Consider the following 14,574-nt stretch of genomic DNA (forward strand, 5'->3'; position numbering starts at 1 on the left):
CGACTGTAGGGACTGTCTACACTAGAAAAAAAAAAAGAATACGTGTCATCTTTGTAGAAGAGCCACCGGCGTAGCTCAGTCGGCTAAGGTGCTTACCTGCCGATCCTGAGTTGCGCTCGAACCCGGGTTTGACCCCCGCTTGGGCTGATTACCTGGTTGCGTTTTTCCGAAGTTTTTCCCAAACCGTAAAACGAATGTCAGGTAATCTATGTCGAATACTCAGCCTCGTCTCGCCAAATACCATCTCACTATCACCACTCCCATCGATGCTAAATAACCTAGTAGTTGATACAACGTCGTTAAATAACCAAGTGAAAAAAAATCTTTGTAGAAGAATCGAGTATGTGGTCTATATGTAGGCCTATGTATGTGTAAGTCTGTTGGAGGGATTGAGTATATTTACTCGTAACGTTGATGGAATCTATTTTGAACAACTGAGAATGTAAGTTTATTATAGAGGTAAACATGAAGAAGATGGATATTCAAGTTGAAAATTGTAATGGTCGATAAATATTTAAGTTAAAACAATTGTAATGGCCGATTATTTATCTTGTTCTAATTTGAGATTGTTATTATCAGAGCGATTAAAAGAATAAAAATATTTATTATCTCTTGATGTACTCAGTACAATCGATGTCATGAATTGCTAGGAATAACATCACGTTCTCGACAGAATTACTGGATACGTATTCCGTGGCTGGATATATCCAAAATTACATATTGCTGGACATGAACTAATATTACGTAATTACAGATCTTGACCTCTCCTACAATGTAGGAAAGTTTATCATAATGTTCGGATACGTAATTATATATATATATATATATATATATATATATATATATAGGGTGAACTGTAAGTAATGTCATTAATCTCAGGGGGTTATTCTTTGAGATATTTCAAACACAAAAGTTCAATACATTTTTGCTCGTTTTTGCTTCCTTCTCGAGTTAAAAATTGTCCTATATGAAATGTTTCAATGCTGTTTTGGGAAAGACATTGATTTAATTACAAATATGTTCAGTCAATTTAGAAGAGCAGTGTATTTTGATAATAAATGATTGAAAGAATTTTAGTTTTGTCCTTTAAATGTGCAGAAATTTGATCCGAAGTAATGTAACTTTCCGTACTCCAAAGGAATTTTAAAATGTTGGGATCCAATTTCTGCAATTTCAAAGAACGAAACTAAACTTCTTTCAATCACTTATTACCATAATACACTCCCCCCTTAAATTGAATGATCGTATTGGGAATTTATTCAATGACTTTCCGTAAACACGCTATGGAATGTTTCATATAAAATACTTTTTTTCTCGCAAAGGAAGCAAAAACGAGCACGTTTTTGTTTGAAATATGTAAAAAAAAATATCCCTTGAAATGAATGATATTACTTACAGTTCAACTTGTATATACACGCATACATACATACATCGGCTGGGGGGGGGGGGATCATCGTACTAACCACACGAGACCTCCATTCTGGTTGGATGATCGTCCATCTCTGCTTCGGCATGTGAACGTGAGGCCAGCAACCGGCTGGTCGGTGTGGACCCTTCAAGGGCTGTGGCGGCACGGATTAAAATAAATCATACATACATACATACATACATACATACATACATACATAGGCCTACATACATACAGCCCACACTTGTGGAGTAACGGTTAGTGCGTCTGGCCGCGAAACCAGGTGGCCCGGGTTCGATTTCCGGTTGGAGCAAGTTACCTGGTTGAGGTTTTTTCCGGGGTTTTCCCTCAACCCAATATGAGCAAATGCTAGGTAACTTTCGGTGCTGGACCCCGGACTCATTTCACCGGCATTATCATCTTCATCTCATTCAGACGCTAAATAACCTAAGATGTTGATAAAGCGTCGTAATATAGCCTACTAAAAATACACACACACATACATATATACATACATACATGCGTGCGTGTGTGCATACATACATACATACATACATACATACATACATACATACATACATACATACATCAGTGTTATGTAGGGCATCATACGGCTATAAACGTAGACTATCCGTATGCTATATTCCCACGTGTCTAATATTCATATGAAACGATTATTTATTTATTTATTTTCTTGTTTATTTATTTAATCTGACGTAGTTAAGACCATCGGACGTTCTCCTTCATACCACCAAAAATTCATATACAATTAAAGAAAATATCAAACTATAAATATTAAGTAAACCCACATGAATATATATATATATATATATATATATATAGGTTACAGACATACAGGGTGCTATGCATAGACATTTCGCTAGCCCGCGCTACGAGCGTGCTAAACTAGCCCCGGCTATCGACTGGTTACTTGTACAGGATTCATATCATATCATATCGCTGACACTGATTTATGAATACGAAAAACTTTAGTTCGCTGATCATCCACCGGAAGCCCGCGCTAAGAATGTCTATGAATATGGCCCACAAACTTTAAATAAATCCAGTTAAACTTGAGAATAAATATTATAATTTTATCCTGTTTAACTAAGAACACTAAGATATTAACGAATATAAATAAGAAACTTGCAATTTTAAATCTAGAGAAGAAACGTGAATCAGCGCATCTAACAATAGGCCTACTTAAAAACCATGGAATAAGACAGAATTTACCAATTTAATTTTTAACTGTGATAATGTCTGGAAGTCCCTGGTGTGTGTATGTGTATATTATGTGTGATGATGTATTATACGTGTAGGAATCTTAACTAAAATATTGTCTTTATTGTAACAATAATTCCTGTGGGAGTCGTATCCTCTTCGGAAGATCTAGCTGCATAGGAACCTAGCCTATATGTATATCTGACTTGATCTCTAAATAGAGAGTTCGTAATCGCATGCAATCAACTTTGATGTAAACATTCCGTCTCTTAAATCACAGAAGTCAGGTGTTCGTGATACGATCCTCCCTTGGACCTTGACGGAACTGTAAAACCCCATGAGCTGTCTTTCAGGGGACGTGGATCGTGCGAGTTAACCCAGAATACTCGCTGACTCACGACTTCATAGGCGGGCCATGTAGGCTGCACTCACACCTACGGCTGCAAAGTTCGTGTGCTTGCAGGACGTGAAATACCACCACCTTCCATTCATTCAGGTTACTGGTGTAAATATTGCATGACACGCATTAAAATTGCTATCACAAATCTGTAGATTTCGTTCATTTTCCCCAAACTTGGGATATACAGGGGAGTCCCTCCGTTGGAATCTTCTATTATGGAAACTTATAATTAGGAAAGCTAGCTGACTCCCCACTACAGGAACACCACTCAATACGTTACTGATAAGGCGATCGCTTTGCTCATGCTCGACTTTGATATCAAAAGATACAGTAAAGAAGAAGAAATAAATTTATTTTCACTTATACATGAAGATACAAACTTAAGTAAGAATTATTTTAGCATCTAAATATATACAGAAACAAATATAAGGAGAAGATTTTTTAATAACACATACAAATATGAGTAAATAATTACAGCGGTAACTCCTTTAAATAAAATAATTGTTTTAACATTAACGGCAAAAATATTTTTCAGTCATTTAGACTCATACAATTTCATAATACATTTACTCAGATAAAAAATTCAGTTGAAACTTTTATGAAATCTGTTGCGTGGTCCCTCCAACGCTTAAAGACAAGAACATCATCCTCAGTAATATATAGTATTAAAACAGTAAATAGTGTTTGTACTCACCCGATTGCTTACACCACGTCCTCTGTCTACGAGTCACTGAGTTCCTTGCCCGGGAGTGGTTGCATCGCCGAGGTAGGGGCGGGCACACAAAACCAATAACCAATAACGTAGTACACAGTACGTACAAATGTATTAAATGACTTTTGATTGGCTAATAGTTGTTACCCCCATTATGAACAAAGAAGGGACTCCACTGTACTTAACGTCTCCGAGTTGTGATAGGCCGATGTTTCGTCGCCGGTAGAAGTGCTCTGCCTTCTTTCTGACAATGTTCCAAACGAGACAGACTTGCTCCCATGCGCAACGCTTGTAAGTATCAGTTTATGTGTCATTCACCAACAAGAAACCTTGTGGAATTGAGTGCCATGTCACTAATAATGGATATGTTCACTAAACGAGCAACATGACGAAATATCAAAAGCGTATCAGGCCATGCCATCGTCTGTTGTGGTTGGTAATAATCTGTCACAGTGCGCGATGTTGGACAGTTAAGTTTGTAGTGTTCTAAATTTGAGATGTCATTTCAACACGCTATGAATATTCATAACATCCGAGTCATAAACCTCCCACAATTGAAATCTTGAAATATCAAAGATGCTAAATGCTGTTTTTTTTTTCGAAATTGAGATTTTCACATTAGTATGTGCTATGTACCATTGCATGTTAAATACCGATCAGGGCAAGTGCTAAGACATCTTTAAGCAGGCCACTGGGGTAGCTCAGACGGCTAAGCCTCTTGTCTGGCGATCCGGAGTTCGATTCCCGCTTGGGCTGATTACCTGGTTGGATTTTTTTCCGAGGTTTCCCCCTACCGTATGCCGAATGTTAGGTAATCTATAGCGAATTTTCGGCCTCCATTTCGCCAAATACCATCTCGCTATCACTAATGCCATCCGACGCTAGATAACTTAGTATTTGATACAGCGTCGTTAAATAACCAAGTAAGAAAGCATTTCTAAGCAGTTCAAACCATGACCGGTACATGACGCTAGACAATAAAATATGCAGGCCTCTGTAGTATCAATTTTTCGCAAATAACTGTGTTTCTTATTTTTGGTACTTTGCACCTTTGTTCTTTGAAGACCTCAGTTGTCTCTGACATTCCTGCACTGGAAAAAATCGAATAACTGCATGCACACACTACTGTGCTCCAACCATGAGAAAGTCTTTCCGGAATGAAACGCAGGGGGGTGATGCTGTGAATGAATGTTGATATCATAAAATGTCATAAGGTCACACACGTGGGTACTCGTTTCTCTATTGGCTAGCTCTCACAGCACAAACAATAACATTGACACACATATGTTTATACTAGTCTAGTTACAAAATTAGATCACTGTTAATCTCCTGGGGCCGTATTCATAGATATTTTTAGCCCGGGTTTCCGGTGGGTGATCAGCGTTTTTCGTATTCATAAACCAGTGTTAGCGATAGGATATGATTTGAATTCTGTACTAGTAACCAGTGGATAGCCGGGGCTAGCTTAGTACGCTCGTAGCGCGTGCTGCGAAATGTCTATGAATACCACCCCAAGTCTTTTAATCTCTCCATACATATGCAGGAGAGCGCATAGTTTTTAAACTGACGTTATAACGATAATATTGTCTATCTACTTCGCTCCAATAGATGACGCAATAGTAAGCACATTCCTTTGACGGTTGATCTCCTGGTTGGAGAACAGTACACTTGTTGAACCAACTTTCCAAACGTGTTATCATTTTAAACCATCGCTATTAGGCGGAGCCCCCTTTGGTTATACTCATGGAATGTCACACTTTCTATGGTGGGAGGAAAAATTAGCTTTAAAAAAATTAAGTTTTATTTAACAACGCTCGCAACTGCTGAGGTTATATCAGCGTCGCCGGTGTGCCGTAACTTTATCCTATAATAATTTACAAATAACATAATCGAAACTCACATACTTTCTGAACTACTATTTTCTGTCATTCTCGAAAATTCCTAGGACAAGATATATTAAATATGAAAATATCCCTCCCTGTAGTCAGAATTCCAACAGCTTCTCGGAATATCTTCAATAGAGCTCGCATTTTCGTGAGAATTTCAGTTGCACAATAATTTCTATAAACGCCATGGTGACGCGCTGGACGTTTAAGCCAGGAGATCCAGGTTCAAATACCGGTTGATGCACTCAGAATTTATAACGTCTTGGGTAGGCCCGTGGTCCAGGTAACAGGGTTTCGCCCACACCTGTGGAGTAACCGTTTGCCCGTTTGACCGCGAAAGTAGGTGACCTGGGTTCGAATCCCTGTAGGGACAAGTTATCTGGTTGAGGCTTTTTTCGGGGTAACTATCGGTCCTGGACCCCGGACTCATTTCACCAGCATTATCACCTTTTTTCCATTCAGAGTTTAATAACCTGAAATGTTGATACAACCTCGTAAAATATCCCACTCCAACTATTCCAGTTCTTCTGTGACATCCCAACAATAATAATCACCGCCTTTGGTGCATCCTCACCCTGGATAGTCTCTGGCGAACTAAATGGTCTGATCTTCTCGACACTAGCGACGTCTATGAGCCAAGCTCGTAAAGTCGGAGTGAAAAACGGCAAGTTAAGAGCCCGGACATTATTATTATTATTATTATTATTATTATTATTATTATTATTATTATTATTAGGGCTAGGATTTTGATGGCCTATAAATCCTGAAACAATGTCTTAAAAACAATGCATTTATGACCTAAAAATCTAAAAAAAAAAAGCCCTAAAAATTGGTCTTACATAATTGGCTTAGTAGGAAAAGAGGTTTTGTACTACTTAATATTTAGACTAGTAATTAAATTAAATTCTAGTACCAACATTTAAGTTTATTTAATTTTACCAATTTTTTTCTAAGTAGTACACTTTAATTAATTATTTTACCTGATGTAGTTTCCATGTCTACCACAAGGTCACTCTTATCCGGAACTAGCAGGTATGAGGAGTTTATATTGAAGGGGAGGTTAAACTGATCCATTACATGGGGTGTACTACGTTAAAATGGTAATATTTGCGTAGAAAAACGATTAAAATATTATACAAAATAATGGGTATTAATGGACAAAATATGTAGAGAAAATATCGAAGGATATAACATTATTTTACATTAATAATGGGGATTTATGGCAAAAATTAAATGAAAATGCCTAAAAAATGGCCGAATAAAACAAAAAATGCTCATATGAGTTGACACAGGCAAAAAATGCAAAAAAATGCCCTAACAAATATGTCTTAAAACTCTTAGTTTATCACATAGCATATAAATACTGAAGCAGCTACGTTTCTGGCTTACTAGAAAAAAGATGTAATTTCATCAAAATCCTAGCCCTAATTATTATTATTATTATTATTATTATTATTATTATTATTATTATTATTATTATTATTATTATTATTATTTCAGATTTGTATTTCGTATAATGAGAATTAAAAACAAGGACTAGCTTCTCCTTATAGGCTATAGTACTATATTAAATGTCGAATATTGGGGTAACTTCTATTTTCTCAATCATCTCAACACCTTTTAATTCTTTTACTACAGGGTTTTTTTCTTTTCTTTTCAGAAGATGTGGGGTCATACAGAAACGTGGAAATAAGTTCAGCATACTCACATCTACCACAAAAAGGTAATTATTATTCAAGTTAGAATAATTTACTTTGTGTTTTACATTCGTTTTGGAATGTTGAATATAATACATTATACAAATCTGGCTTTCAGGCATAGCTTCCTATAAAGCTGACTTGGATAATTTCAAGTTATTCAAGTCAACTCCACAGGGATACCTGAAAGCCAGATTTGTATAAAACACGTAACTGTTCGTTAACAGAAAACCACAAATTTAAGTATGCACTCAATGTTAGGTCTCTGACGTCTTGTGAACCCACTAGGGATATGTGGATATAAAGGGAATAATTGAGCCGGGAATCTGGTAGAGTTCCTGGGTAGCTCAGTCGGTAGAGCGTTGACGCGCCCAGCCAAAGGTCCCGGGACAATTTTTTCCCTTGGAATTATTCATAATACATTTTGTTTATATTTGTTAATTCACATTCATTATTCTTCATGGCACATTTAACTAATCAAAACCTATTCGACCAGTATTCCTTTGGAAAATTAACGTGTGTTTTTAAGCTTACAGTGGCCTGATGGATTTTTAAGCTTACAATGGTCTGATGGAAACGTATTTTATCGTAGAAACGGTGTGTGCATATACACAACATTCGGTGGTACGGAGCGAGCTGTCTCAGACGGGTAACATGTGATACTCGCATTCGGGAGGTCCCTGATTCAAACCCCGTCGCCGGCCTATCTGATTGGGCTTTTTATGGTTTCCCCCATTCACAAAGGCAAATACCGGATTGGAAATTTGCATACCATGATTCATCACCGCCTAAATCACCAATATCATATACATTAATCAAAATCTAAAATCAGTTTCATGAACGCAAACCATCTGTAACACATGACAATACAGATGGACTAGTCCATATGAAATCGATCAGTAAAAAACCTCGCATTTTTTATACTCTAATTTTTTTCCCTATTTATACAAGATTCTGAGGAGAGTACTATCGAAAGTCAAACGGTGTTCGTATTATTGAGCGACAAATTTAGCGTATTTTATAAAAACAAGCCTCTTTCAGCGCTCAGAACTCTGGAACCATTTACTGCAGAACATTGAACGGGAGCTAATTTTGAAGCTGACATTTGGTAGGTTATGTTAAGAAGTAATCCTTATTTTTATTGTACACAGAGAGACACATAATCTGATTTTACTTGCTTTTAGGCTTTTTGCCAATTTGTAAAATTGTAAAAAAATATTGAGAAAAAAACCTTGCATTATTAAGAGGGATTCGGCATTGTTTGCTTAGTGGCATGGCAATAAGTTTCGAGGGTATTAAATAGATTATTTTCACACGCCTAGACTTGAACGGCACAGTACCGCACGTACTGGCCGAGAGCTGAAGATAAGCGAGCGTTGGGCGTCATTTTACTTCTGTGTTTATGAAAACCTGTGATAAAGCTAGCCCAGTCATGGCTGCTAGACGACACATCACGTGTTTATGTCTCCTGGCCTTGCTTATCTCGGCTAGCTCACAGTCAGCTGGTTAGTTCACGCGCGTACTATTTATTTTCTTTATTTGATTTTCAATACTTTCTTATCAACGTGCCATCAGTAAAAAATATCTGGTTATTTGTACTTTCAATGCTGAATCCAACTATATATTTTTTCGTGGGCAAAGGCGTCTTAATAAAGAAAAATCTAAATTTCTCCATTTCCATAAAAAGTAAGAAAATCTGTTTAAATGTCAATATAAACTTTAATTTCTCAGCCTCAAAATAAACCATGATTTTGATCATCGGGTGAAAGGGTTTCGGAGCTACAATAGTTTAAAGTTGCAAATTTTATGAAAATACGATAAATTTAAATATTTTAAATTTAAACACTATGAAGTTCTGATGCCTCAAACTTTGCACAAATCATTGTATGACAGTTGTCAACGTACAAAAAAAGTTTTATTGTATTTAGAAGTTGTAAGGACAATTTTCTCTACATTTCCGTCGATTTGAGATGGAATAGCTCAGTAGAAACTCAGCAGTAGTAAAAACGGCCTACTGATATAGCCAAAGATACTATACACGCGATATGACCACATCTTATAGCGTGTACAAATAAACTTAAAAAAATGTTCTGTGGGAAGAAGACAGTAACGAAACATTTTTAATCATTCTGGAAATGAGAGAGCTTTAGATAAACTGTCTTTTAGCGTTGATTTAAAAGGGTGGGAAAGAGATTTGTAATCACTGATAGACGTACAGTCGTCACCTTGATACAGACGAAGGTCGCCTATTTATAATTATGAGCAGACATAGTTTTTATCAGTTTTTACTTCACTAGATATGGTTATTTTAGTAAGCACTGAAAACACCTGATATGAGATACTGGAATTACTAACATCCGCTTTAACGCTTAATCTGATTTTTTTTTGTTTCATCATCATTTTTAATATGCTGTCAAGGATTGAGCCTCTGTCCTCATTCCTGTAATTACACTTGACATTCACAAGTAGCGGCTCTCCTTGACCATGTGGCAGGCGTAGCGCTAGGCAGCGTGTAAAACAACGCATGGCAGTCATAAGACAAAAGAACAAACACTCACGGGAGAGAGGAGGGAGGTAAGAGCTAATTTCTGTTACTCCGTTACGCTTCGAACTCTACTGTGCTGGGTTTTATATCACAAACGCAACTGAATTATGAATCGCAGAAACCCCGCATGTTCATTTGAGTAAATGTTTTAGGAGACACAAAAAAGTGATTATCTCCAAAAGCGTGTGGTAATTTGAAGTGACTATTTTTTTTTATTGAAACATAATAATAACTTTTAGGGCCGATTGTATAAACCATTTAATCTTAGATCAGAGGTTAAATTGATCCTCGTTCTAGCTGAACGTGTAATTTTGTGTTGCATAAAGTCTAATCTGAGATTAATTTGTCTTAAACTAAAGTCAACTTTGACTGAAAAAATTTCTCCGATTAAGTTAGATGATCCAAGTTCAGTTATTTCTTTTTTGTTTGAAATATACGAATGGCAGATTGTGCAAAAAGAATAACCATTATTATTAATATTAATAGATATGGTAGGTTCATTTATATATTTTTTTTTTCAATTTCTTGCCTTGATACACAAACATTCTTATATTTTGTAAGGCTTTGCCTGTTCAGCAGTATCAAGTAACATAACCTATAATTATATTATGTTTATAACAACCATTAATTATTAATGGATATGATAGGTACATTAAAAATTTTCAATTAACTGTATTACTAAACGAAAATTGTCGTTTTATAAAGCTTTATTATGTTTAACAGTATCAAAAACCATAACATGATAACAATTTGGAGAACGGTCAACCTTCTTCTTATTGTCCGCCATTATTTACAATGCACAAAACAAACCAGTATCTCCAACAGAGTGTATGGGAAAGTCGTAGTTGGAAAGTGGCTAGATTTCTCATTATCAACAAAGAAATATTAAATTTTGTCACTATGGGTTGCTAAAAAGGTCACTAAATCCCTATTTAAGCAATATAAAAGTTAAAAGAAATTGTCATTGAAAAAGAGTTGAAGTCGCTAAATTGGCAACACTGAACAAATCTGTATAATATGGTCCGCGCATCAGGTATTCCACTTGTTTATGCGATGTTGCCAAATCCTTTTCACGTGAACTTAGATTGCATTTGAACCAAGGTAATTTGATCGTAGAAAAGTTTTATACAATAGAACAAGTGTCTGAACTCAGTTCACTTTCCGATCTTCGATCAAAGTAGATCTTTAGTCAGGGAGTTTTATACAATTGGGTCTTAGTGTTTAACATCATCAACTTTAACTTTTTTATATTTTCTGAAAAAAAAAAATCAATTTCCTGGCCATGTAGAGTTTCTGCAATTCAGGACTTGTAGCAGTTATTTTATTTCTTTAAAACAATTTTTAGTTCCAGAATTCGGAGGACAATTTTTTATTGTATGAAGAACTTTAATAGTATATGACGGTACAAGGTTGGGAAGTGCTTTTCACAAAATCGAGAAAAAGTTTGAAAAAAACGAGCAGAGCAAGGTTTTGTAATGCATTTCACAAACGTGTATTGTGCAGTATTTTTGCATCATAATGTATTTTTTAAATAATATTTTTAAAAATCTTAATATACAGTAAGTACATTACACTATGAACAACTGACTGAAGTTTAGCAGTCTGGCCAACGTACAAACTGCATCATCAACTTCAATTTTAAGGAGTAAAAATGATTAAGTTACTTGTAATATTTCGTGTTCAATTGGAATAATTTTTATTTGTTTTTGTTAAGTGAAGTTTGAACTGTTTAAATAAAGTTCAGTACATTTCAAATGCAGTGATTTGTTTCATATAATGTATATTAATTAACAATGCCTTTTGCGTATGAATTTTACACGCATTGTAGCATACATAGAAGGCAGTGGTTTTCATTACAACACTAGAGCAGTTAGTTGTAACATTTCGACATACTTATCTCGGTTGGAAGTGTCCGAAAACCCTGATACTATATGTAGCAGTGCCGTTGCGGTTGTTATAGGAACTACATGAAGAGTACGTGGAAGCGTCCGAAAAGCCGTGATATTATATTTAGCAGTGCCATAACTGTTGTTATAGGAACTATATTAAAAGTACGTTGAAGCATCCGAAAACCCATTATATTATAGCTGGCAATGCCGGACCGGTTAGTATAGGATCTACAATAAAAGTACGTGGAAGCGTCCTAAAAACCATGATCTTATACTACTAGGTTCAAAAAGTTCCCGGAATTTTACTACCATTTTTCGTATTAATATATAACAAGGGATATTATACATTTGTTTTGTTGGTAACATTCATGATGTCATTTCCTTAAAGTTTGCTGATAATGGCAATTATTGGTTTTGAGTTGTAGGCAATTGTTTATCATAGTGTTTTGTTTGTTCGTCGCATTTTGTAATTATGTCCACAGAGCAAAGTACAAACATCAAGTTCTGTGTTTTGCTGGGGACATGATCAGTATGGCTGATGAAGATGGTGATTTCTTAAACAAAATGAAACTGGTGCTACTTGTACGACCCAGTCCCTAAACGACAGTCATCTGAGTGGAAATCGAAAACATCTCCTCGGAAGCAAAAATTTCCTAGGCACACTTCCAAAGGCAAAGTTATTTTAAATGTTATGTTTTATTTAACGACGCTCGCAACTGCAGAGGTTATATCAGCATCGCCGGATGTGCCGGAATTTTGTCCCGCAGGAGTTCTTTCACATGCCAGTAAATCTACTGACATGAGCCTGTCGCATTTAAGCACACTTAATGCAAAGTTATGTTGGAAGTTTTCTTCGACTCTCAGGGTCTCATGCACCATGAGTTCATTCCAGAAGGTCGTACTGTAACGAATGAATTGTACGTAGAAACCCTCCGTCGCCTCTGGGACGCAGTGAGAAGGAAACGTCCAGAAAAGTGGGTAGAAAACAACTGGTTCCTTATGCATGACAATGCACCTGCTCATCGCGCAATAATTGTACAGAATTTTCTTGCCAGGCACAACATAACTGCTTTGGATCACCCACCATACTCTCCTGATCTCTCACCACCTGATTACTTTCTGTTTCCCCGTCTGAAAAGTCATCTGAAAGGACGGAGATTCAATGCTGAAGAGGTTATCGCAAACGCGACGAGAGCACTAAGACGGGTTTCACAAAATGGCTTCCAGGCCTGCTTCCAGGAACTCTACACGCGTTGGCAAAAGTGTGTTGTTGCGGAAGGCAACTATTTTGAAGGGAATGCTGTAGAATAGTGTTTAAGGTACGTTGTTTCTATGATGCTAGCAAATTCCGGGAACTTTTTGAACCTAGTATGTATATCTTAATGTCGTCTATCATGTGATATCTTCATCTGCCCCCAACTCTTCTCCAGTTAACTATTTCTTTAAGCGCATCCTTTAGTAGGCAGTTTTTTCTCAGCCAGTGACTGAACCATTCCCTTTTTCTGTTCCTGATCAGTTTTAGCATCATTGCTTCTTCACCCACTCTTTTCAATACAGCTTCATTTCTTATTCTGTCCATTTCACACGCTCCATTCTTCTCCATATCCACATTTCAATTGCTTCTAGTAGCTTCTCTTCACTTCGTCGTAATGTCCATATTTCTGCCACCATACAGTGCTACACTCCATACAAAGCATTTCACTAGTCTCTTTCTTAGTTCTTTCTCCAGAGATCCGCAGAAGATGCTCCTTTTTTTACTAAAAGCTTCCTTGGTCAATGCTATATCCTCCTCCTGACTTCCTGGCAGCAGCTCATGTGATTCCTTCTGGTACACCCCAAGTATTTGATGCTGCTCACTTGGTCTGCTGCCTCATTTGATATTCGAATGTTTACATTCTTTATTTTTATTTCTTCCGTCAACCATGGTTTTCGCCTTGTTTGCATTTATCTTCATCCCATACTGCTCACAGCTGTCATTTAATAAGATATTATTTGAGGCTATTTTCTTGGTGACGTACAATGTTCCTTCAGAGAGTGATCACTAGGGCTAGGATTTTGATGAAATTGCATCTTTTTTCTAGTAAGCCAGAAACATAGCCGCTTTAGTATTTATATGTTTTGTGATAAACTGAGTGTTTTAAGACATATTTGTTAGGGCATTTTTTTTGCAATTTTTTTGCCTATTTCAACTCATAAGAGCATCTTTTGTTTTATTCGGTCATTTTTTTTAGACATTTTCCTTTAATTTTGGCCATAAATCTCCATTATTAATGTAAAATAATGTTTATTTCCTTTGATATTTTCTTTACATACCCATTATTTTGTATGATATTTTAATCGTTTTTCTACACAAATATTGCCATTTTAACGTAGTACACCCCATGTAATGGATCAGTCCAACAACCCCTTTAATATAGACTCCTTTATATTTGCTAATTCCGGGTAAGAGTGGCCTTGTGGTAGACTACATAGAAACTAAAAGTAAAGTAAATCCATGGCGCTACAGCCCATGAAGGGCCAAGACAGACCAGCCGACTGCTGACCTCACGTCCACATACCGACGCAGAGGTGAACGATCATACATGGAAACTACACGAGGTAAAATAATTAATTAAAGTGTACTACTTAGAAAAATTATGTAAACTTTAATTTAATTACTAGTAGTCTATAAATATTAAGTAGTACAAAACCTCTTTTCCTAGTAAGCCAATTATGTACGATCAATTTTTAGGGCATTTTTAATGGCAATTTTGAAAGATTTTTAGGTCATAAATGCATTGTTTTTAGGACATTTTTTCATGATTTATAGGTCATCA

General features: G+C 36.2%; 1 protein-coding gene across 17 annotated transcripts in view; it reads left to right on the forward strand.

Annotated features, from left to right (window-relative positions):
* Window positions 1–14,574, forward strand: part of HDAC4 (histone deacetylase 4) — a 582,774-nt gene that overhangs the window by 415,968 nt on the left and 152,232 nt on the right. For 12 of the 17 annotated variants that reach the window (XM_069844548.1, XM_069844563.1, XM_069844558.1 and 9 more), the window contains one exon: window positions 7,288–7,350. In XM_069844548.1, the coding sequence (XP_069700649.1) occupies window positions 7,288–7,350 (63 nt within the window). Of the gene's footprint in view, window positions 1–7,287; window positions 7,351–9,771; window positions 9,899–14,574 lie in introns of those variants that run through there. The other 5 variants (XM_069844550.1, XM_069844560.1, XM_069844556.1 and 2 more) reach the window with 2 other exon arrangements.

The sequence above is a fragment of the Periplaneta americana genome, chromosome 13 (assembly GCF_040183065.1).
Source record: "Periplaneta americana isolate PAMFEO1 chromosome 13, P.americana_PAMFEO1_priV1, whole genome shotgun sequence".
In the NCBI taxonomy this organism is placed as follows: domain Eukaryota; kingdom Metazoa; phylum Arthropoda; class Insecta; order Blattodea; family Blattidae; genus Periplaneta; species Periplaneta americana.